The 26435-nt window shown below is 44.7% G+C and overlaps 1 protein-coding gene across 7 annotated transcripts in view; it reads right to left on the reverse strand.

The window, feature by feature from the left end:
- Positions 1 to 325: 325 nt before the first annotated feature.
- LOC135368060 (uncharacterized) overlaps positions 326 to 26435 on the reverse strand; it is a 32441-nt gene continuing 6331 nt past the window's right edge. For 2 of the 7 annotated variants that reach the window (XM_064601140.1, XM_064601139.1), the window contains 4 exons: positions 12358 to 12506; positions 7616 to 7830; positions 1293 to 1471; positions 326 to 613 (listed from right to left, as the gene is read on the reverse strand). In XM_064601140.1, coding sequence (XP_064457210.1) covers positions 12410 to 12506 — 97 coding nt within the window. In that variant the 3' untranslated portion in view covers positions 326 to 613; positions 1293 to 1471; positions 7616 to 7830; positions 12358 to 12409. Of the gene's footprint in view, positions 614 to 1292; positions 1472 to 7341; positions 7516 to 7615; positions 7831 to 7919; positions 9703 to 12269; positions 12507 to 26435 lie in introns of those variants that run through there. The other 5 variants (XM_064601135.1, XM_064601134.1, XM_064601138.1 and 2 more) reach the window with 5 other exon arrangements.

Raw genomic sequence — 26435 nt, forward strand, 5'->3', positions numbered from 1 at the left:
ACTACTGTAGCGTACCCTGCTCAGTGACGGTGATAGTGCCACCATACCAGATTGGTATCCCTATATTCCTATACCTATTACCTATATTCAGGACTCCTTTGCCAACCTTCTCTGGCCCCGCCCACTTCAGCAAGGTTGACCTTACTAAAGCCAATTACCAGATACCCACCCGTGCCTCCCGAGGATGTACCTAAAACAGCAATTACTACCCCATTCGGTCTTTTTGAATTTACCTGGGTGTCCTTTAGTTTACTTAATGCAGCTCCAACAATCGTTAGTAATCAGACGATAGATGACACAATCATCAGCACAGAGACATACTTACGATGTGAGATCATTTGGAAGTCGTGAATGTATATGAGAAAGAGACGCGGGCCAAGGACGGCACACATTGCGTCAGGACAGCCAATGGCAAGCCTGCCTCATCGTCCTGTGCGAGGAGGAAACGTCTTCTTACTTGTATTGTTTTTTGTTCCATGTTTCAGCTGGGTTTCATGTGGAATCTTTCGGTGCTTTAGGGTTTGTGTGAGAGCCAGTAACTCCAGTTGGCTGTGGCATCACGTGGCAGGTGCAAGACACTATCGATCGGCACCAAGAATCCCACCGCTGTCTTCTGCGAGGGTCGTTCAATATGGGGTGCCGTGTGATTAGCTTTCATCGCACGTTAAAGAACCCTCAGGTGGGCAAAAGCAATCCACAGACCGACTCCTGTCGCTTATGATCTCAGCTGTATCGCGACGTAAACACCCAATTATTAATTATTACAAAATCCCAGCAGATAGGGGTCCCAATTTCAGGGTGGCAGCTATGTTGCCAAGTTTGTTTTTGTCCTAAAGATGATGGCCTTGGCAATAGCCCATTTCTTCATCAGAAAGGACAGTGCTGCCAGATGCTAGATGCAAACGTGTCATTCTTCCCACAAAAAGTCACTGGTTTCCTCATTTATTAAAGGGGCACTAAAATGCAAAAACATCCTGCTCTGAAATGAAAGTCCGTCACCGGGACTGCTCCATTGCATCGCACGCGCAGTATGAGCTAAAAGCACTGCTGCACAAGCTGAAGCGTCGCTTACTGCTTAGTGCCGAAGCAAGAAAGAATGCGGTATACTTTTGACTAAGTTCATAACGCAAGTTTCGAATGATGACAGGAAGTAGGAAATTAACGTAACGTGTAACGTAATTTGAAGTGCACTTGTTTTTGCATTTTAGTGCCCCTTTAGTCAACACTGCTTAAGTGGTCGATGACGATAAAATAAACAGACCGCACAGTGACATGGGTGACGGAGTACATACCTCTCTTGGCATCACCGGAGCAGAAATTTGCAGCATGCAGACCAACTATGCTGACCAACTAACGGTGGAGCCCTGTTGCCGACTGAGAGTTGCACAACGGAATCACAGTACTGGTCCACTATTTCATAGAGCTTTTGTTGAGGGTCGACACTGGTGATTCGAGCAAACTCTTAAAAGATCTGAAGCGAGATAGAAATTAAAGTAAGACACGAGAGATAAGCTGAATGTGTACGCAAAACTTTCAACTGACCAAAACCTCAAATCAACTTGAATAATGCTATATAGTCAAATACAGGCAGGCCCCCGATTCTCATGAATTTGATTTATTAATGCGTCAGCATTAGGAGTGTCAAAATGGTAAAATCTGTGTGTGTGTGCCCGCGTGTGAGATGGTGATGCCTCACTGAGGCAGAAGTATAAGTGAACATGTAAAGGGCATATAAGAGGGTAAATGTAAATAGAGGTAAGTTATTGGAAATTTAAGTAATCGAAGGTAATTAAGAGGGAAGAGTAATTTAAGGTAACGAACGGTAATTAAAGCAAGAATAGGTAATGAATGTAAGATATACGTAATTAAGAGAAGGATTAAATGAAATTAATTATTGGATAATAATATATGAAATCAATTAATGGATAATTGAGAGTAATTAGTAAATGTAATTAAATGGTAATTGAGAGTAATTAAAGCAAGTAAACGGAATTAAAGATTACCTTAGGTAGCCTCGGTTACCTTTGGTAATTAAAGAGTAATTACAGGGTAACTGAAAGTAACTGAGGTTCATTAAAGGCTAATTAAATGGACTTAGATATAGTAACTGAAAGTGTTGAACCGGAAGTCAAGTGTACACTGGAGGTGGACAACCGGAAGTCAGGTTAGACAAGTGGATACTAGAAGTCATGTATAGACGGTAAGTGGACAACCAGAAGTCACGTTTTTTTTCGGAAGTGAACCGGAAGTTGGGTTTAGACCACGACCTACTCTATAAAAACATGACCATGACACTTGCGCCTCTCTCCAGCGCCGGAGAAAATGTTTCTCTTAGTGGCCGCAGCAAGGTCGTGGCGCCACAAGTAACCCCCACAGCAGATGCGCTCCACGTGTTGATACGGTAGTTTTCGTTCCTGACTTGGATGCCGTTTTCTACCGTGTGAAGTTCTGGTTAGTCGCACGTCGTCCATTGAGTGGTTTGTGATGGTGTACTGCACCGTCCCACTCTGCAAGTCGAAGCAAGGAGTGTCGGACCCGAGTATTTCGTACCGCGAAAGGCCCTGAAGGTGTCGAGTGTATGTGCAACGTGATTGTAATGAAAAAGCAAAGTAGATGTGGTGATATTTCTGCCAAATAGTCAGCAGACAAAATTAAATGAAATAAAATGAAGTGTCTGTTCAGTTATGTGTGCTGTGTTCTTATTAAAAGTTTGAATTAAGACCAACTAAAACTGCACGCTGTCCAGTAGTGACAATGAAATGACAGCTAACATACTCATTCGCAGAGTCAAGTAACTACGGGTCCACGCATAAATTTTGGAGCACGATCGCCCATGGCAATATCCACGTACATCAATTGCTACATCGTTTGTGGCGCTATATGGCCGCTTTTGCGGCACTTTTTTGTGCCGCTTTTGTGCTTTGTGGCGCTTTTCCGCCACAAAGCGCACAAGCACTCATCTGGAATTCAACTTCGTATTATCATCGGTTGAAGCACAGTGTGAAGCGATGAATGTTCTACCAAGGATCCAAGTATATTCGTCAAATGGGGGCCCACGGTATACCACACATCCTGTACAAGCACTGTCCCAAGCAAGGCGGCTCTAGACGCGAAAATTCATGTATTTTGCGTAAAGTAGAACTAACTTGCGTTAAGCACACATTACACGTTTTTCGCATCAGGATACACGAAGACAACGCGTAGACACACGCACAAAACAATGCTAATAAACATTGCCGATATTACAGCAGCCGTCTCCCCTTCGCGTGTGAGGTGTGCACGTGGTGCCCCTAGCGAACATGTTGAGCGCGAAACCGGTTTTCCCCGCTTCGGGCCGCGGACAGCGGACCCATAGGGGAATCGGCGAGTGTCATGGTCGTGTTTGTATAAAGTAGGTCGTGGTTTAGACCGAATGTGGATACCCGGAAGTAAAGTATGGACTGAAAAAATTGCCCAATGATAACGCATTTCTCTCGCATTTACTGTTAACTAAATCGTCACTGAATTTCTGCTCCTCCCCCAAGCATTCAAATTGATGTAGACAAGAATAGCACCCACTGCAATCACTTCCTAGGTGACGGGAGTAGGCACATGCATACTACCCAATGCATCGATTCCAGTTTCGGTTTCACAGTTGCCTGCATAGCATGTTCTTCAAATTTCTAGTGGTGTTACTGTGGCATGCCAAAGGCGCCGAAGAGGCATGTCCAAAGGTAGCTGCCCAATGGCTACTTTTAAAAGTACTAATGCGTACAGAAACATGCGTATGAAACACATACAGTAATATCTGGCACCACTTCACCAGCCTACTTGGCCAAGATTCTCTTTCAAAAGCAACTTGCATACCAAATGGATTGGGACACTTTGATAGATGTACAGTAGACTCCCGCTGAGCCGAACTCGCTTACCCCGAATTCTCGGATATGCTGAACAGAGTTAAAACTTCGGACATTAATAGAGATATGACAAATAAAAGACGAAACTCTGGATCATCGGAACATAATGAACCCTGAAAAAAAAATAGTTGTCGTGTTGCGACATGGCCAGGAATGAGGCAGGATGTAACTAAGCATGTTCGCACTTGTCCCGTATGCCAGAGAACATAACCTCGTGGTGGTTTACCCCCTGGGCGCTTACAGCCTATTCAGAGCAATAAGCCCTGGCAGATAGTCGCTTGTGATGTGATGGGACCGTTTCCACGTAGACCTAGAGGTAACCAGTATTTGTTTGTGGTTACTGATTACTTCACGAAATGGGTTGAGCTGTTTCCTCTCAGGACGCTGACTTCCCAGACAATGTGGGAAAGACTACTCGACACCTTTTGCCGGCTCGAGTTTCCTGCTCAGCTCATCACAGATAACGCTACCTACTTTACAAGAAAGGTGTTCTCAGATTCTTGCGCTGTCTTAGGCATTCAGCACAAGACGACTTTCCCATATCACACTCAGGCTAACATTACCGAACGTGTTAATTGGAACCTGAAAATGATGTTGGTTGCTTTCACTAGTCAGCACCACCGTGATTGGGATCTTCGCCTGGCTGACCTGGCTGACAGATCTACAGGCTTCACCCCGGCGTTCCTGAACTTGGGACGAGAGGCACCTTTTCCAGTGGAGAATGCTCTAGGCCTCCGGGATGGCAGTACTCGGCCTCCTTATTCAGGGTTTGCTGATGACCTTCGGAGTCAACTGGACGATGCAGCCCGGACGGCTCGGGAGACCCTGGACGTCGCACGGTTGGACCAGGCTCGCCAGTACAACCAAGGACGACGGAACCTCACCTACAGCGTCGGTGACCTCGTCCTTCGACGAACTTACCCGCTAAGTGATGCGGCACGCGGCTTTGCAGCTTCACTTGCAGATAGGTGGGATGGCCCCTTCGAGGTAAGTGCGTGCTCCTCCGGCCTCACTTACAGGCTTCGTCGCTATGACACTGGCGAAGAAACTGGGCCAGTGCACATCTCGGACCTGAAACCTTACCACCTCCAAGACCCCGAGAGCGGAGACTCTGACTTTCCGCCTCCTCAACACCTGGACCCGGATCCCGCTACCGGACCAGCTTCCAGTCGCTACAACTTGCGTCCCCGCAGGCGGCGCACGTAGTAGCCACTATCTCGGTCACTAGGACCTAGTGCTCACGATTTATGTGATATTAGTGTGATTTCTGTTTCGCAGTTTTCCACAAAGCCATTTTGGTGAAGAGCCCTTTCGAGCTCTCACGATGTGTAGATAACCTCTCACCGTATTCCCTTTTTCTCCTCTCGGCAGATACCATGCCGAGACCACGCCGACAGAGGACGGGCGAGCCCCGTCGGAGCCGCCAAGAGAATGGAGGACGCTCCCGAGCCAGGTCGCCCGCGGAGAGAACGTCTCCCCTTCCGCAGTAACGATCGGCAGCAACGTGGACGGTCGTCCACAACGGACGACCAGTTCTCTGGGCTTCGCACAGCCGGTGGGCCGCCCAAGCTCGCCCCTTCCGAGGATCCGACCCTTTGAGGTCCGTCTGAATGGGGATGAGCCGTCATCGTCATCCGCCTCGGGTATGTATCTGAACAGGATGCCATCCTCGCTCAGCAGATAGGAGTCGTGCCGTCCGTCAGTTGTACCGGTGCCTGCCGAGCCTGCTCAGCTAACCATTTGAGACACCCGCTAACAAAGGCCGTCCGCTCTCTGAGCGTGTAGGAGCTGCTAGGAGCTAGGATCCGTCTAGTGAGAGTTGTGGGAACCAAGGTCCCCACAACTCTCACTAGACGGAACGCGGTTAAGCAGAAATCACGGATAAATAGAACGATGAAGTCACCTTTGGTTGGTTTCCTACATATGCGATGATGAAAATGTTCGGATAATTGAAAAGACCTGTTTTGTGTATCCATGAAGAAGACCGAGAGACACGGACACAGAAGACGACACACGTAGGTTCTCAGAGAACCTACGTGTGTCGTCTTCTGTGTCTGTATCTCACGGTCTTCTTCATGGATCTATACCAGCTAGCCTGCACCCTTTCCCTTGTTTCTTTACTGTTTTGTGTAGTTCGGATAAACTTAACAAAGTGACGGTACAGAGATACCAGCGAACATGCAAGACTACCATTCACGTCTCACGACCTGGGAATAAGCCATAGCCAGTAGAACCCAATCCGTTTATCACTCGTACAAAGTTAGGCTCAGCTCGCGTCCACGTGTGTCTTCACGAAGCCTTCACAGCCATATAAAGCGCTTTCGCTTGCATCAATCTTGCTGATAAATCGAGGACATGATTGCGAGAGCAACTCAAAAGTAGAAACTGAAATCTGATATGCCAAAGTCAACGTTGTCGTCATAGCAGGCCGCACACTGAATGAGGATGTGAACCATATCACATGATATGGACAGGTAATAATGGTATATGAGGATGCACAGTTTTTTCAAGCCTCTGGCATACATGCATATTTTGTCAATACAAAATCGTAATATGCGAAGAGAACAGCAATTAACTCATTTTTTTCCTAGCTACCTACAGTAGTGGAAATTTATCATCTTAAAATAAAGTTGCGTTCCGTGAAATCTGTGTACTTTGCTTATGTCGAAAAGGGAAAAGAAAAAGACACACTGTCAAGGTATCCGCGAAGAGGGAATCACACACGTAACATGAAAAACGGTTAGGAGCAACTAAGATTTATAAATAACTATGATAACTAAGTGCTCCTAACCATGTTTCATGTTACTTTGCCTAAATGAAACTTCCGATAAATGGAACAAGATTTCCTTTCCCTTTTAGTTTCATTTAAGAGGAATCCGCTGTATTCCCCACTCAAAGATAGGCATATTGAAATATAACTTCTTGCAAGACATCTGAAGCGGTGGGAGGCATTCTGACTTGGTCGCGTGCAAGTAAACTCCAACTTTACACACGCACTCATCTACGTGTGCGTCATGTCGGGAATGGTGAAGTCCATTTGTGCCGTAAAAGCAGTACGAAACATCGGTCACATCGGGGGTACATTTTCCTGCCGCATTTCTGGCACTCAGGACATGATAAATCCCAATAACCGTGCAAGTCTCAAGTGAGACCAGTACGAGTACATAATCGAGCAAGTCTACCAAGTAGCGGTCCGAACTATTCACCACGGGAATAGACGTTGGTTCTGTGGGGCGTTTGACAGTGCCAGCAGTTTTGTCCGTAGAGTAGGAAAGAGTCTGAATTATTACTAGGCTGCTGTTCCAAATCCACAAAATAACACTGTAGGTAGAGCCTGAAGTTTTCGGGAAATATTTTTTTTTTCAAATTCGAGGGGTAAAAATCGGGTAAATAAACACGCGCTCGAAATTCAAGCAAATTGGGGCGGAAAAACAAAAACTTCCTGTATGCTAAATTCAGGAAGAAACTGGGCTCACTTACTCAAAACTATCTGTACTGGTTCGGTAGAAACACTGATGTAATCGTATTTGCTGCTAAACGGGTTAGTGTGCATTCCTACGGACGTCTCAGTGAGGTCAGTTTGCCGGGTAAAAATCGGGTTTCACCCTGAAGAGGCAACCTGCAATTCGGGGTGCAAATTCGGAGAATCGGGTTAAACCCAGAAACTTCTAGCTCTAACTATAGGTAACATAACAGCACAGTTGTTGTCAATAACATACCCGATCCTGTCTTGCAAGGGCTGGGTACCTTTCTAGAATCCCACCTACCGATGGATTCTGCTCTCGTAACCACAATCGCCTGCTTTCAAATGTTGTCTTCATAGACTCAGATGCCCTTTCCATGTCTGGACAGACCTCTTCAATTCACTGTCCATCCACTCGATGTGACCAGCAATACAAAAATCAGACTCTGGTGCCGTAATAACTTCTGGATGCTGCAACGATAACCGAGTGAGAATTATAAAAATGGGCACAAAATATCCAGTCTACAGGGAAGGCAAGCCACTGCTACAGTGGTTAATGTGCTAAAGTGGCAGAAAGACACTGTACACATCTTCACTCTTCGGAGGAATGATCATGTTTGTGTTAAGTTTTACGTATTTCTGCGCTGTGCATGGCTATTGGTTTTGTAAATTAAAAAAAAGCTGTTCCCCGTTACCACATTGAGTCGCAACAATTCAGAAATTGGAGATATCATCTGTTACCAAAATGACAGTGATTAGCAGCGAATTAGCTGCGAATAGCGAAATTTCTATTGCGAATAGCTTAAGAATATTTCGCTTGCACCGCGAATCGAATCCGAAGGTTTCCTTCAGATGGCGAATCAAATTCGAATAATCAGAAAAAGCCCAATTCGAATAATTCTGAATACCTCATGGTGAAATATTTTGTGGTGTTGTGCTCATTCGATGATGTTCTGCTCCAAACTTGTGAGAGTTTTCACCCAGCGTAACATATCATAAGAGAAGGATCCAGAAGGGTCCCTCTGTGTTGTGTATGGTAGGCTGCATTAGTGGGATTAACTTCATTAAGAGTTCGTCAACATGTTCCATGCAGCCTGGTTCATGTGCATCTCCTCATTTCTATGTTCCCATTGTAGATTTGCCGCACTCTTTTTAGAAACTGCACATATTTCCATCGGTTAGTGAATATGCTCCAAAGGCCAGGAGGTGTCATGTTTATTGGTAAAAGAACTCAGACTGCCACTACAACATAAAGAAAAACTAAAAGTTTGACGTTTCTGGAACAGTACTGGTCTTGGCTGAAATGCTTACTTATCTATTAAGTATAGGTAGCAGTCCGCAACAGGGCCAAGGTGCTTGTTGACAGAATTGCTTATCTTTTTGATGAACCAAGATTCAAGTTGTTTACGCACTTCCCATCGCTCTTCACGGGCTAAAATGTCAAGGTTACCTAGGTCAACTTTGTGTCCGGTTAGCCGCACGTGGTCACATGGTTCAGTTGGATCTTTGGTCGATTTGGTCCCATCTATGTTCCTTCGTTCTTGTGCTTGTTTTTTGTCTTGTTGCACTCGCAGAGACGGCTGGCCATTTTTCGCAGCGTATCTGGTAAACAACACCAGGTTCGTTGTCAAGGGTTGTCTTGTCATTTGGATGGCTCAGACGAGCTTCTAAGTGTCCTCTCTGGCTCAAAACTTGTTCTTACGTTCGATTGTGATAAAATTCGTCGTATAGGTTGGAAACCCCTTTTATACGAGGAATTGAGACGTAGGAACTTTCTGGCGCTTGCTGCGTTTCTTTTTTGTCTTCCCGTTGGCCTCCGGTGGAAGGTGTCGTTGATGAAAGTCTCGGGGTAACACTTGGGTCGTAAATTGTACTCTATAATCTCCAGTTCTTTCGTTTCTTCTTTGTGGGTAGACAGAATGTTCAAAGATGGATCACGGATCGGACCACGGACCGTTTATGTTCCAAAGGGCGGTCTGATCTGTAGTGGAGGACTTGACCCGAGTCACAGGGCTTCCTGTATACTGACGTGCATATAGTACCATCCGGGTTCCCGTGAATCATGACGTCTAAGAAGGGGATGTTTCCCTACGAGACGTGGTCATAGGTTGCAGGGGTGGACGTTGTTGTGAAAGTCTGAGAAGGTGTCGGCGTAATTCTTCTTAATGATGACAAACGTATCGTCCACATATTGTCGATAAAAAGACCATCTCGGTCCAGCTTCCGAAAGGGCAAGTAATGGTGTGAAGCCGACTTGCTGAACGGAGCCGTAGACCAAAAGAACAATGGCGGCAACGTGAAGTGGGCTTCACCTGACTCTGGAGTGTAATGAGGCGAAGCAGACTTGCAAAATGGAGACAGCAAAACCTCGCTTCAATAATATACGAAAGTTTTGAATACTGAAAATAGGTTGCAGATAGCATAAGATATTAAATTCGTATCCCAAATATTCGCACACCTCTAGTGACTAGCGTAGGTTGTTGGGTGAAAAATACAGGAGAAAAAGGGGAAAAATAGGTAGGGGAAAAAAGCAGTAGCTGACGACAAACTGAGAGGTGCCTTCAACATGTATTTACCAACGTGGTCATACCACACGGATTCCCGAATGCAGAGTAGATCTTCTAGTGCAGCGATCCATTTGGACAAAGTCTGGACTACTTCAAACATGTACAGCATGGTACTGAGCACTGACTGAGAGCACCACGACTCCAGAATGTTGAACGTGTTGAAAAGAACTGAAAAGAACTTGTTCAAGTGTCACAACCCTTTTAAGGTCGTGACACTTCAATGAGTGCTGTTAACTGCAGCATGCATGCATTGTATGCACACTAGAGTATTGAGGATTTTTTTTTCTACCCGTCATACTTGGTAAGATATAAGTCTCAAACATATGCACCAGTCAAGCTCTGACGTCACAGCTTTCACAATTTACATTGGTAGTTGTAAGAATGTGACCTTCCTCACTGGCGGAGACAGCTGCCATGATGTCAGAGCTGCAAAAGTTTTTGCAGCGCCAGTTTTCTCCACATAGTTTAGTGTAACACTCAGTGTTGTAGAACTTTGCAATGCAAGTTCACAGCGATGTAAATAACTGCATTTTATATACACGTATATACACGTTATATATGTATATCCGGAATCAGTTGAGACCAAACGTCGCAACTCCTTTAAACTGCCCTACTATAATGTTGCTGGTCACTCAATAATAAATTATTTTGTGCCAACCTTATGTGACACCTTCCGGCTTTGCAGATCCAGTACATCTTTATTCGACGCTGGCTGCCATGATCGATATTTGAATATGATCACTTCTCCATGCAGCCGACTATAAACAACAACAAATTTATTACGAGAAGATGAATGGGGTGTTTCATCGCCAGAGGCGATACTCTACCCCATTGTGGGGTGGGGATGTGGGGAGTGGAAGAATGAGCCCCTTCACAATAAGGATCGAAGTCCTATGGTGTCCAGAAGAGCTTTGAGGGCAGGGTGTTTGGGGGGACTATCATTAAGGTTCCCAATACACCAATAAATTTTAAAGTGATTTGGATTTATCCAAAAAGCTAATTATGGGTTCCAGTAGCTGAGAGCTCGGCACCGACGGCCATGCCCTGATGCCTAGCTGGACGAGGTTAATTTCCTTTTGCGTTGAGATTGCCCCACGTTGTATGGGACCAGCCCTCGCAACAAGGAACAGCGGCCCAGTTGATCTAAATGAATTATGCAGCAAGCCTTAAAAAAACTGCAAAGCATTTGTGTAATGTGCAAAATTCGGTCCTTGCCATGAAGCAGCTCGACATAGGAGCCACTGAATAGGGTACCTTACTCAGTTAGTAGGGTGTTTACTATGTTACCCAATTCAATATGAGCACATCCCGAGTTCATTTCCACCACTTACCAGGTCTCCCCTGAAAATTTCCAGCTCCGAGATAAATAATTGGGGGTTGACGCGAGACAACTGAGATGATCAGCGACGCCACAGCAATCGATCTGTAGATTGCTTTTGTCCACCTAAGGGTTATTTAACGGGCGATGAAAGCTCATCACACGGCACCCCGTATTTAACGTCCCTCGCAAAAGACGGCGTGTCTAAGCAACTTGTACCCTGCCACCAAGTTGCTGGCGTTGTCGGCCGGGTTCGAACCCGCGATCTCTGGATCAGAAGGCGAACACGCTACCGACTGAGCCACCGAGGCCGGTTCCATCTCCTAGAGAAGGATGTACTAAACCTTTTTCTCTGAATCATGCCCCCAGTCCAAACTAAAAGCGGACAAAAAGGAGTACAGATAACACCCAAACTGCGTTCCTGAAAGGGCACATATTGGTGCAACACAGGCAGTAAATTGGAATGGAAGGGACAAGGTGAAGGGATATCCTGATTTCAGAATGTTCACATCGAAAGGGGATCACACAGACATTGTTGTCTGCAAGTGAGGCCAGATAACCGCTTTTGTGCAATGCAGCTTCTCATTCATTCTGTGAGTATTATGTGACGACTCTCAGTCATCTTTTTCTCTCAAAGTGCCGGATATTACTTCAGTTGAAGAAAAGAAACTATGAAAAACTTTCAATTATCGGGCATCCTCTGAATATAACTGAATAACTAAGCTCCGAAAAACTGGAACCGCGACTATGCAGTCTCAACTGTATCTTGAATGAATAGTGAAAACAGAACTCTCCATGGTTACAATATTGGCGCCATAGAAGTTGTAGGCACACAGCATGAACGAAAATCAATTTTTTTAATGGACGTCGATTTGACAACATGTGTGCTGTCTATCGTATCCTCCAAACACCTCAGTATTACAGCACACACCAACGGAAGCCGATGGAACCCAGACTGTGACAAACCTGTCTACTAGCATTGTACATGTAGAACCCCCCTCCCCCCACAACCACTGCAAAGTTACTTCACTGCCCAGAAGGATTTATGGCAATGTTAACCCTGTACCACATGTAAAGTTTGTCGAACCGTAGCACAAAGAAAGTTGAACTCACATTAGAGTCTCTGCAGAAGCGCTTCGCGTTAGGTGACTGCGCAATAACTCTTTTACCGTACTTCATCTTGTGGGCCTTGACGTCTTCTATGTTGTGTATTTTTCTCCTCTCGTACTTCGCTTTGAATCGAAGTGCCCGCTGCACGAGTCCTGCAGCAGATTCCAAGGATCCAACATCAATGGTTACAATTTGATTTGTACATAAAATGTGTATTCACGAGAGCAGCATTACTCAGAATATTCTGCGGGGATGCGCAAAACACCATAGATGTCCTCGCTTCCTGCTGCGTCATGTCTTTTTGTGCTCTTCTAACGATGGGGAACACTACTCAGCTCAGCGACAAGACTTATTCCCTGGCAGACAGCACAGCCAAAGGTGTCGTCTGCTATCTGCGCAGGATGCCACTCCCTATACAATTGAACCTGGTTAATATGAGTAAAACCTCGTCAATGCAACATCCCTCTTTATGACCCTTTTTCTCGGGTACCTTTTCCTCGCAATAACTTCCGCATGTACGTAATTCCTGTTCGTTAATATGACATTTCATTTATATGACAATGACTGGTATTTTCCACATAACTAGGGTCGAACACGTGTACTTTACCCTCATTACTGTGACTATTGGTCATTGAACCGGCAGTTCTCCCTACCTATAACGGCCAAAACGCGGGCCCGTGTTCGGTGTGATTTATGATGCCCCTGTCTGACATGCTTACAAGCAAGGATTCAAAACTGGAATGTAACCGAGAACCGCTTGGTACCCAAATTTTTTCAATAACTGTAACCGGAAGGTAACCATAATTTACCATGGACAATTAACTGAAACCATAACCTAAACCGCAAAATGTGATTTCAGTTCAGTTCATATGAATCAGTTCAAGCGTGAACGCGAACAACTTTGGATGTGATATTTGAATCGCTTTACAACTGTGATTAGTGGTGCAGTATGTGCTTCTATTCAAGTGAGATCTCTTCGCTGTGTGTTTTTCATTCAGAGGTTTTAGACAGCATACGCGCTTGGACCCATAATCGGATGACATATATTGCGTACGCCCCTAAGAGTTATGAACTGTATTATCGTGATCATTGGAGATACACAGCGCTGCACACTGGTTGTTTCCGCATCTGTTTGCTCAACTGCTGAACGCACACAGTTTTTCTCGACTTGTAGCTTGTTACAGCACGAGCGAAATTAATGTGCACAAGATAACAGACATCGCAACAAATTATTTTGCGGGGAATGTCGCAAACAGTGAAAGAGTGTCCAAGACAAGAACTGTACTACTACTCTTTCACAGACAGCGATTCTCTTTCTTCGAACTCGCAGATGGCATTGCACCTCTCTTTCGTAGCGCAACAGATGAATACATTTATTTTTATCCGTTTGCAGTTCGTGGCTCATTTTGTGAGATCCATGCAGCCTGTAGATACATCCTTAAGAAAACTAAAAAAAAAGAAAAAGCACGGGTTCAAGTGTTTGGCAACCGGTAACTGCAATTATTAAAACGGCGAATCCTGTAACCGTAACTGCTTTCAGAATTCTGACACTGAACCTTAACCGTAACCAAACCGATATTCATTTCAGTTTCAGTCCCTGCTTACAAGAGCTCGGTCCCTGGTCGCATGGTCATAGTGACCAGCTGTAGTCATACGGCGTTCATCGACCGTGTCGCAAAAGCGCTAAAGAACAGCGCTGATTGGCGGAATGAAGGAGCGGATACATGTGCGTCACATTCAAGAGCGACCGTGCGCCCACCAGGATCTCGCAGACTCCGACATTTTCAAGGAATAAAGCGTTATATATTCTTTTAAAATGCTTCATTATTCATCTTTTCATACCAGTTTACGTAATTCTCTGCTTTTTGAAGCTTAGTAAAGGGCATGGTACAACTCGTAACACAATTAATATGACAATTTGTTCTGTGACCAAAATCCAAGGGAAGGGCTGTAGTCATATTAACGGGTTTGACATGAGATACTGAGGAACTTCCGCCCTGTGAGCAGCGTTTCGCCTTTTCTTCTGCTACGGTATATCCGTGGGAACGCTGCTCGTGTGAATGCACAGTAAGCATCGGAGTTATTTCCTGGAATATGTCCCCAAATTATTAAGCTTGTCCTTTACGAGCTAAAAACAATTAGTGAGAGAGAGAGAGAGAGATTATGGTTTTAATGGCACAAAGGCAACAAAGGCCATAGAGCGCTAAAAATACGGTGAGTGTGTGAGAGATGTTTATGGGAGAGATGAGAGTGGGATGTGAGAGAGTGTGGTAGTTAAAAGCTATCTACAGGTATGAGCGATGAGATGGACCAGGATAAGAAAGAGGAGGGTGAACAGGCTAACGTGCTTGGCGGACGATAACAAGTGAGTATCTACAAGTGTGAGCGATGAGGTGATCCAGGATGAGATGTTTACATGAGGAGTTCGGTGATACTGGATAAAAGCGGAGCAATACTTAACATCTACATCTGACTATGTAATCCACACATGGTCAAAAATTGGATGACATTATCAAACGGCACAAGAGGAGTGTCACCCAGTAGAAGGGCTGGGTGGAGTGGGACATGGTATCTGTAGAATGCGGTGAAATACTGTTGGCGTTGGTGTTCGAAGTGAGGGCAGGATGCCAGTACGTGCAAGACAGTCAAGCTGTCACCGCAGTGCGCACAAGCTGGCGGATCCTGACCTCTCAGTAGGTAGTGATGCGTGAGCCATGTGTGCCCAATCCTCAATCTCGCGTAAAGAACTTCGGATGATTTGTTGATGTGTTCAGTCCGATGCGGGGGGGAAACGTGTGGCTGTGTGAGGTGTAGCTTGTTATTTTCTTCCATGTCCCACTCCTGCTGCCACTGTGTGTAGACAGCTCTCTTTAACACTGGCAGAATGTCTTGGTATGGTAGTCCTAGAGCTGACTCCTCTTGTGCCAACGCTCGCCGAGCCTCACGGTCGGCTCGTTCATTCCCCGGGATCCCAGTGTTGCTGGGGACCCAGCATAGACAGACCGAAAAGCCTCGAAACAAAGTTGGGTCGCAAGCGCTCGTACCCGCTTGACGAGGTGATTCTTGCTGTCATAGCATGAAAGCAGCGCACGCACAGAGCTTAGCGAATCGGAATAAATTACTGAATTTTGAAGGTCGTTTTGTTGAATGTGCCGCAGAGCCCGGAGAATCCCGTAAAGCTCTGCGGTGAAAACTGTGGCGTTCGTGTTGAGGCGTGCCGTCATAATAGAATCACCTTCAAAGGCAACGGCCTCCACACCATTGCTTACTTTGGTCCCATCAGTGTAGATTGCATGGTGGTTCCCGAAGTTACGGTGAATCTCCAGGAATTCCTGGAGAATGACAGTGTGTGCAGAGGATTGTTTGTCAAACTGTGAGTAGTAGTGTATCAGCTCAAGTATCCGGAAACTCACACAGTCGCCTGGACGCCATTAATTAGCAATTAGAGCAATTTGGGACCCCCCACAGTAATTAGGATCATTCAGAGAGTCATTACACTAATTGGGGATCATCTAAGACACGTCCAGACCACTGTGTGAGTTTCCGGATACCTGAGCTGATAAAAAATAAAAAAATAGGTAGAAAATAAAATGAAAAGATAGAAATAAAGTGGAGAGAAGGAGTTTAGTTGAAGATCAACGACGCCATCTTGAAGAAAGCGGTCCGGAACGGCCGCTGACCGTCGCTGGGCGACGGAGCACAGAGGCAGGTTGCAAAGCATCGCAGCACCAGTTCCGGACATCCTGTGACGTCAGCTGTGACGTCATCATGACATGTCTGGGCAGGTTAGGACAGCTCTGGACATGCAAGGAGAAAAACACTCATAATACAGAGACTGGGAAAGCAAGAGTATGCAAACCATCAATAGCTAACAAGAAAATAGAATTAGTTACACAACAAATGATACCACCAGAACAGGAGCGCAGAACGATGCGACTGCTCCATCCAAGAGGCAGGCACTGTATAAAGCCCCGCAGCTGCACCCCCTAGCGGTTACTTTCTCAACTAATCTCACAACAAAATTATTAAGAATCACGCCAGCGCTACTCCCGTTCCCAAGGCAGAAGAAGATTGAAAATGCTTGGGATGCCCGGACAACAGCAACCAGCACCCGACGTGCACTAGCACGAAAATCGCAAACAAAGCGGGAAGAAAGTTGGCGAAAGCATTAGTTACACAACAAATCACCTCACCACAGCAGGAGCGCAGACCGATGCGACTGCTCTCCGTGACAGCCAGCCAGAAACTGAGCGAGCGCGGGGAGCGCACGTCTGCTTTCCGCGACAGCCGGAGAGAAACTGACTGGGGCGCCGCTCCGCGGCCTCTACGCATACGCGCTCCTAGCGCCCTCTGGGGCGACCACCTCCGAGAGGCTAAGAGTGAAGAGCATTCCTGCGCCCCCTGCTGGCCGTTCTCATTGGTTGTGACGTCATCCTATTGTCTCAGGGCTACCCTGTTTTTTTCCACTAATGCTCCTTTGGTCAATCTTCAATGAAGCCACAGTATGACGTCATCATGCACCTCCGTGGCTCAAGGACGCGTACGCTCTAGACAGGGGACCTATTATTTATTGAATCACTATCCCATGATTATTTCCTTTATTCTTCTATAACGATTGAATAGGAAACTATTGCAGAAGAGCACCATGCATGAAAGCTGATCGTAGGAATTCCAAGTCTTACTAAATGAGACTTGCAAAAGAACAAAATATCCTAACACGTAACTCCATCAACGGCAAATAAGAGGACTAGGCACTCAACAAATCAACACAGAGTACGGGTAACCAGGAGCGCAGAACTCAGGGCAGCACTATCGTCAAGACAACAATGTTCCTTGTCAAAAGAGAAAAAAATACTAAGCGTCAACAAAGGAAAGCATGCATATCAGGGCATGTCAGGACACGTCAGGACAAATCGTACGACTGCTGGGCAACAGAGGAAAACAAACAGTTGAACAGAGTGAAAAAGACACTCACCATCATTTTTCCCGTTCACAGCATTCTCTCGTTGTAAATCCGCTCGTCACAAAATCCACCTGCATCGTCGAACACCATTCACCAGTGACGAACCACACATCCGCACCCCATCAGAGGCAGACAGACAGAACCCCACCGAAGCTACGCTCTTCCACTGACGGCCAACGCCAGGAGCAGAATTTGCGTGTCGAGACCTGTCAGAGTCTAAGAGAGAAGTGAATCCTTGCGCCCCCTGCAGGCTGTTCTCATTGGTCGTGACGCCATCCTATTGTCTCAGGGCTACACAGTTTTTTTCCACTAATGCTCCTCTAGACAAGGTCAACCTGAAACAATAGTCTCTCGGTATGACGTCATCATGCAGGTGCGTGGCTCAAGGACGCGTACGCTCTAGACAGGGCACCTGTTATTTATTGAATCACTATCCCTAGATTATTTCCTTTATTCTACTATAATGATTGCATAGGGAACTATTGCAGAAAAACACCATAGACAAGAGGAGATTGTAGCATTTCATTCCCCAAGTCTTACTGTACAGGAAAAAAAATGGTTCAGCAAGACATAAAGTCACACACCTGTCCCCCTCGCGGTTACTCTCTGAACTAACTGAATCGCAAAATTATTAAGAATAGCTCTACTCCCATTCAAGACAGCACTATCGTCAAGAATATTCCTTGTACAAAAAGAAAAAACTACATGTAAAAGGAAAGCATGTCAGAACAAGCCCAGGCATGTCAGCACATGTTTGTCAGACAAGGGGGGAAAAAGCGAAAAGAAACAAAGAAGGAAACCAGCATCGAACTATTTCTAAGCACACGCACTCCTCTTATTCAAAAACAGTGCTCATCATAAATCTGCCCAGGACAATACACACTATTTTTCTATTGCCACAGTTTTTTCCAGTAACGGTCAATGCATTGCTACAGACTGCTTGACGTCCTCACATCCTGTCTGAAGAAGAAGACACCGGCAAAGACTCCTATTATTTATTGAATCGCAAGATTATTTCCTTTGTCCTACTCTTAATGACATTGATTCTCTCATTAAAATTCAACAAAAAAGCACCCCGCATATTAACGATTTTCACCCCAAAGGCTCATCATGGTCATTAGAATTACAGTAAACTGCCACTGCTCTTTTAAAATAATAAGTGAGACCACTCAACATCACCTCCAGGCTTATGCAATACATGACCCTTTCTATGCTCGTTGACCCATGACCCATTCGTTGTCTGAGGCTACACCTGCGAGCAAAAAAGGCGCGAAAGCCGGGGGCAAAGTTCCATTCGCGCATTGCGAGCAAAAAGGCGCGAAAGCACAAGACAGAACGCCTTTACGGGAACACGATGGCATTCCTATACTATATTAATGATTATTGCATTGCAGTTTAAAAAAACTACAACTAAACTATAATTTTAGGAGCCCATTAAAATTCTACTTTCTATGGAAACTATAATTGCCCTATTACTTGAATCGCTATTAATGAAGCGCTCCAATTTTTCTCTCTTCCCATTTCAGTCTTGTCATGCAGGGAAGCAGACTCATATCCAAAATAATTAATTTACACTGAGGGTGCCGTGCTTCAGGAATTCCTATCCTGCGCTCAGATGCAAGCATTTCTTCACGGATACCTTTAACAGCTGACTTCCTCAACATATCGAACACCCAACAAAATCAAACAAACAATCAGAGAAACCCTCTTCTCAGCTGTACCATGCGACTGTCTTCTTCGTAAAATCGGTGATCTGAGGAAGAGAGCAGCGAAAAATTGCGCGCACTTGTGCTTGACTTAAAAAACCTGAAGCATATGCCAATAAACCAAGAAAAAACACTCATGTCTGGTATCTGATAGTGCCACATAGACAGACGCATTGCCCTTGCGTAAAGAAAGCACAGGACAGGGATACACAAATATCCTTAGGTGAGCAGGGAAAAGGCTTAAGACCTCAGGTCACCACACATCGCCACGGGGCCAGCACAACATGACACCAACAACATACCAGCGGCGGGAAGAACTGCAACACTGCTAAACAAGTCCAGACATGCTACGATGACGTCACAAATCAGGGGAAAAAGCACACGCATGCACGCACAGAGGACAACGCATTAAACACACGGAGCGCTCTGGAATAATCGTAGCGTTACCGCACATCGCTACGAAGCTCAACGTCTAACACAAGACGGCAGCAAGAAGATATTAGCGAAGGGTAAAAATTGCAACACTACTGAACAAGTCTAGACATGCGACATCGAATGCGAAAACACTGGTGATCGAGGAAAAGGCCTAAGCCTGCGGCGGATCATCATAGAGCATACACAACTTCATTTTTCTATTTTGCGTAAACTAAACGCGGTCTGCTTGGAAAACGACGTACAAATTTTCTTAGGGAGCAGAGAAATATATAAATATGTACTCCGTGCTCAAATACCAGCATTTCTGCTCAAAAACCTGCAAAATTAAGCTCTGCTTACTTCGTCAAGATATCGAACACCCAACAAAATCAAACAAACAACCCCACTTCCACTGGTAGAACACTATTTAGCTTTTACGCACGAGGCTTTCTTCTACATAAAAAGTAGAGAAAATAAGAAAAGAGCAGCGAAATATTACACGCACTTTTGCTCGCATAGCTATAAGAGAAAAAAATAAATAAAAGAACGACGCACACGCTAATAAACTGTGACAAAGACACCCATTTCTGCTACCAGATAACTATTGCATAATGCTAAATACTCATTTGCATTGGCCCGGCGTGAAGAAAGCACAGGACAGGGATACACAATCTATCTTAAGCGAGCACGGAAAGTCACTTCTACTCGAACAGCTTAATACCATAAAGTATGAATTTTTGCAAAGAAAATAAAGCCTGAACAGCGCTACGAAGGTGACAGACACATACTAACAAACAAACAAACACTTCTTCGAGTCTGTATTATCTTTTAAAAAATAACGAAAGCACACATAAAAAAAAATCAAATCGGCTAGGTAGCCTACCAGACGTTGTGCCTTAAAGTTGGCTGCACGCAATGCGCGAAAGCATGCTGTGAAGCCAACTTGCGGTTTTGCTGGATGCACATGAAGTCCGATTCCAATTGGAAATCGCGCTAAGGTCGTGCCAAACGTGGAATTTTCGCAAGATTAATCCCAATACCTGGAATTCTGTTCATTTTAGCGGGAATGCTGGCGCTTGTGCTCCATTTATTCGAAATTTTCGAATATTCGAATTTCTCGATTATCAAATTTTTGAATACGAATAGGGTTCGAATATCAACAATATTCGAACAATATTCGAAATTTCGAATATTCGCACACCTCTAGTGAATACTGACACTCAATGATATATAACAAAAAACAAACAAATTCCATTCTCATGAACTCTCCTCTGCCGAGCAGCTTTCTCCTGCTCTACCTGGATGCTGACTTTTCCCCCCCTCACCTACATTCTGAGTAAAAGCAGTGACAGAAGAAAAGAACCGCGAAAAATTACACGCATTTGTGTCACAGGACAGGGATACACAAATTTCCTTAAGTGAGTAGGGAAAAGGCTTAAGTCGTGCCGCTCAGGAATAATCGAAGAATCACCGTTTATCGCTACGCGGCTAGCGCTTGAACAGCGCTACGAACGTGACAGATACATACTAACAAACAAACAAACATACAAACAAACAAACACTTCTATTCATTTCTATTGATAAAGGCGTAAACCACACTACAAGAACAAAGCACGCTGCTTCAGGAAAGCGTATCAAATGCATCGCAACAGGACCGTCTCTCATAAAATAGCCTGCCCAAAACGAAGACTTCACCAGGTTCGCGAGGTAATTCCATTAAAAACGCTCTCGGTCTATTCTACAGATAGCAATGCAAGCGCTGCTACCCTTATTGTTTAAGCCACTATTCCACGCAATAGTACATAAATGTATCACTCGTGTCACATGAAAAGGCACACACAAAGAACTTACTTGTCAAGTGGGATCCCTGGTTCAGGAAAGCGCGCCCGCCCGCGCGCACACATACACAGACACACACTCACATTTTCACACTCACAAACATAAAGTCTATTCTCACAACCACATAAATCCATATTATTCCTCAGGTCAATAATTATCCTACCATCGTCAAAAGATGGCTCACTCACTTCCGGATGTAATAGGATATCGCCACTCGGCCGACGCGAACCAAAAAAGAAAGAAAGGAATGCGCGTTCGCTATACCTCCACAAAGAAAACGGTGCCGTGCGTCTACGCAGCGCTCATCATACAGGAGTGAATTGTCTTCTTCGTTTTCCTTTTATTTTCTTGCACCCATATATTTTGCAAGAATACTATAGAGCAGAACGTACAAATGTGAACATCACTGTAGCTCTCATCATTTTTAAACCAAACCACTTAACATGTGTTCATAGGTCTTCACTAAATAGGTGAGCCGATAATGACTCAAAATGAAATGAAATAAAATAAAATAATCATTCCAGCATCGCTGGCTGCAAGCTTGGGTACCCTGCTTGGGTCTGCTGGCGCTGGAATAAAAGATTTATCGCGAGGGCACTACAATGGTGAGCTCTGCTGCTTTTTGAGTGATAAAACAGTGCGCCTGCTCGGGGAAAGGGATCGCGCGCGTCCAAACCGCGAGGCCCGCGTTGCGCTCGCACGGGGAATCGCGCGCGTCGCGTCCCGAGAACGGGTCCGCGCGCGGCTCGCGTGGGGCGCGGTTCGGGAGCACTGTTTTATCACTTAAACAGCAGCAGAGCTCACCATTGTAGTACCCTCGCGATAAATCTATTATTGACCTGAGGAATAATATGGATTTATGTGGTTGTGAGAATAGACTTTGTGTTTGTGAGTGTGAAAATGTGAGTGTGTGTCTGTGTATGTGTGCGCGCGCGCTTTCCTGAACCAGGGATCCCACTTGACAAGTAAGTTCTTTGTGTGTGCCTTTTCATGTGACACGAGTGATACATTTATGTACTATTGCGTGGAATAGTGGCTTAAACAATAAGGGTAGCAGCGCTTGCATTGCTATCTGTAGGATAGACCGAGAGCGTTTTTAATGGAATTACCTCGCGAACCTCGTGAAGTCTTCGTTTTGGGCAGGCTATTTTATGAGAGACCGTCCTGTTGCGATGCATTTGATACGCTTTCCTGAAGCAGCGTGCTTTGTTCTTGTAGTGTGGTTTACGCCTTTATCAATAGAAATGAATAGAAGTGTTTGTTTGTTTGTATGTTTGTTTGTTTGTGAGTATGTATCTGTCACGTTCGTAGCGCTGTTCAAGCGCTAGCCGCGTAGCGATAAGCGGTGATTCTTCGATTATTCCTGAGCAGTACGACTTAAGCCTTTTCCCTACTCACTTAAGGAAATTTGTGTATCCCTGTCCTGTGACACAAATGCGTGTAATTTTTCGCGGTTCTTTTCTTCTGTCACTGCTTTTACTCAGAATGTAGGTGAGGGGGGAAAAGTCAGCATCCAGGTAGAGCAGGAGAAAGCTGCTCGGCAGAGGAGAGTTCATGAGAATGGAATTTGTTTGTTTTTTGTTATATATCGTTGAGTGTCAGTATTCACTAGAGGTGTGCGAATATTCGAAATTTCGAATATTGTTCGAATATTGTTGATATTCGAACCCTATTCGTATTCGAAAATTTGATAATCGAGAAATTCGAATATTCGAAAATTTCGAATAAATGGAGCACAAGCGCCAGCATTCCCGCTAAAATGAACAGAATTCCAGGTATTGGGATTAATCTTGCGAAAATTCCACGTTTGGCACGACCTTAGCGCGATTTCCAATTGGAATCGGACTTCATGTGCATCCAGCAAAACCGCAAGTTGGCTTCACAGCATGCTTTCGCGCATTGCGTGCAGCCAACTTTAAGGCACAACGTCTGGTAGGCTACCTAGCCGATTTGATTTTTTTTATGTGCGCTTTCGTTATTTTTTAAAAGATAATACAGACTCGAAGAAGTGTTTGTTTGTTTGTTAGTATGTGTCTGTCACCTTCGTAGCGCTGTTCAGGCTTTATTTTCTTTGCAAAAATTCATACTTTATGGTATTAAGCTGTTCGAGTAGAAGTGACTTTCCGTGCTCGCTTAAGATAGATTGTGTATCCCTGTCCTGTGCTTTCTTCACGCCGGGCCAATGCAAATGAGTATTTAGCATTATGCAATAGTTATCTGATAGCAGAAATGGGTGTCTTTGTCACAGTTTATTAGCGTGTGCGTCGTTCTTTTATTTGTTTTTTCTCTTATAGCTATGCGAGCAAAAGTGCGTGTAATATTTCGCTGCTCTTTTCTTATTTTCTCTACTTTTTATGTAGAAGAAAGCCTCCTGCGTAAAAGCTAAATAGTGTTCTACCAGTGGAAGTGAAGTTGTTTGTTTGATTTTGTTGGGTGTTCGATATCTTGACGAAGTAAGCAGAGCTTAATTTTGCAGGTTTTTGAGCAGAAATGCTGGTATTTGAGCACGGAGTACAAATTTATATATTTCTCTGCTCCCTAAGAAAATTTGTACGTCGTTTTCCAAGCAGACCGCGTTTAGTTTACGCAAAATAGAAAAATGAAGTTGTGTATGCTCTATGATGATCCGCCGCAGGCTTAGGCCTTTTTCCTCGATCACCAGTGTTTTCGCATTCGATGTCGCATGTCTAGACTTGTTCAGTAGTGTTGCAATTTTTACCCTTCGCTAATATCTTGTTGCTGCCGTCTTGTGCTAGACGTTGAGCTTCGTAGCGATGTGCGGTAACGCTACGATTATTCCAGAGCGCTCCGTGTGTTTAATGCGTTGTCCTCTGTGCGTGCATGCGTGTGCTTTTTCCCCTGATTTGTGACGTCATCGTGGCATGTCTGGACTTGTTTAGCAGTGTTGCAGTTCTTCCCGCCGCTGGTATGTTGTTGGTGTCATGTTGTGCTAGCCGGTTGGCGATGTGTGGTGACCTGAGGTCTTAAGCCTTTTCCCTGCTCACCTAAGGATATTTGTGTATCCCTGTCCTGTGCTTTCTTTGCGACAATGCGTCTGTGTATGTGGCACTATCAGATACCAGACATGAGTGTCTTTTTCTTGGTTTATTGGCATATGCTTCAGGTTTTTTAAGTCAAGCACAAGTGCGCGCAATTTTTCGCTGCTCTCTTCCTCAGATCACCGATTTTACGAAGAAGACAGTCGCATGGTACAGCTGAGAAGAGGGTTTCTCTGATTGTTTGTTTGATTTTGTTGGGTGTTCGATATGTTGAGGAAGTCAGCTGTTAAAGGTATCCGTGAAGAAATGCTTGCATCTGAGCGCAGGATAGGAATTCCTGAAGCACGGCACCCTCAGTGTAAATTAATTATTTTGGATATGAGTCTGCTTCCCTGCATGACAAGACTGAAATGGGAAGAGAGAAAAATTGGAGCGCTTCATTAATAGCGATCCAAGTAATAGGGCAATTATAGTTTCCATAGAAAGTAGAATTTTAATGAGCTCCTAAAATTATAGTTTAGTAGTAGTTTTTCTAAACTGCAATGCAATAATCATTAATATAGTATAGGAATGCTATCGTGTTCCCGTAAAGGCGTTCTGTCTTGTGCTTTCGCGCCTTTTTGCTCGCAATGCGCGAATGGAACTTTGCCCCCGGCTTTCGCGCCTTTTTTGCTCGCAGGTGTAGCCTCAGACAACGAATGTATGAGCATAGAAAGGGTCATGTATTACATAAGCCTGGAGGTGATGTTGAGTGGTCTCACTTATTATTTTAAAAGAGCAGTGGCAGTTTACTGTAATTCTAATGACCATGATGAGCCTTTGGGGTGAAAATCGTTAATATGCGGGGTGCTTTTTTGTTGAATTTTAATGAGAGAATCAATGTCATTAAGAGTAGGACAAAGGAAATAATCTTGCGATTCAATAAATAATAGGAGTCTTTGCCGGTGTCTTCTTCTTCAGACAGGATGTGAGGACGTCACGCAGTCTGTAGCAATGCATTGACCGTTACTGGAAAAAACTGTGGCAATAGAAAAATAGTGTGTATTGTCCTGGGCAGATTTATGATGAGCACTGTTTTTGAATAAGAGGAGTGCGTGTGCTTAGAAATAGTTCGATGCTGGTTTCCTTCTTTGTTTCTTTTCGCTTTTCCCCCCCTTGTCTGACAAACATGTGCTGACATGCCTGGGCTTGTTCTGACATGCTTTCCTTCTACATGTAGTTTTTTTCTTTTTGTACAAGGAATATTCTTGACGATAGTGCTGTCTTGAATGGGAGTAGAGCTATTCTTAATAATTTTGCGATTCATTTAGTTCAGAGAGTAACCGCGAGGGGGACAGGTGTGTGACTTTATGTCTTGCTGAACCATTTTTTTTCCTGTACAGTAAGACTTTGGGAATGAAATGCTACAATCTCCTCTTGTCTATGGTGTTTTTCTGCAATAGTTCCCTATGCAATCATTATAGTTGAATAAAGGAAATAATCTAGGGATAGTGATTCAATAAATAACAGGTGCCCTGTCTAGAGCGTACGCGTCCTTGAGCCACGCCCCTGCATGATGACGTCATACCGAGAGACTATTGTTTCAGGTTGACCTTGTCTAGAGGAGCATTAGTGGAAAAAACTGTGTAGCCCTGAGACAATAGGATGACGTCATGACCAATGAGAACGGCCTGCAGGGGGCGCAAGGATTCACTTCTCTCTTGGACACTGACGGGTCTCGACACGCAAATTCTGCTCCTGGCGTTGACCGTCAGTGGAAGAGCGTAGCTTCGGTGGGGTTCTGTCTGCCTCTGATGGGGTGCGGATGTGTGGTTCGTCACTGGTGAATGGTGCTCGACGATGCAGGTGGATTTTGTGACGAGCGGATTTACAATGAGGGAATGCTGTGAACGGGAAAAATGATGGTGAGTGTCTTTTTCACTCTGTTCAAGTGTTTGTTTGTTTTCCTCTGTTGCCCAGCAGTCGTACAATTTGTGCTGACGTGTTCTGACATACTCCGATATGCATGCTTTCCTGTGTTGACGTTTTGCAATTTTTCTCTTTTGACAAGGAACATTGTTGTCTTGACGATAGTGCTACCCTGAGTTCTGTGCTCCTGTTTACCCGTACTCTGTGTTGATTTGTTGAGTACCTAGTCCTCTTATTTGCTGTTGATGGAGT

Source organism: Ornithodoros turicata, chromosome 9 (genome assembly GCF_037126465.1).
Source record: "Ornithodoros turicata isolate Travis chromosome 9, ASM3712646v1, whole genome shotgun sequence".
Classification (NCBI taxonomy): domain Eukaryota; kingdom Metazoa; phylum Arthropoda; class Arachnida; order Ixodida; family Argasidae; genus Ornithodoros; species Ornithodoros turicata.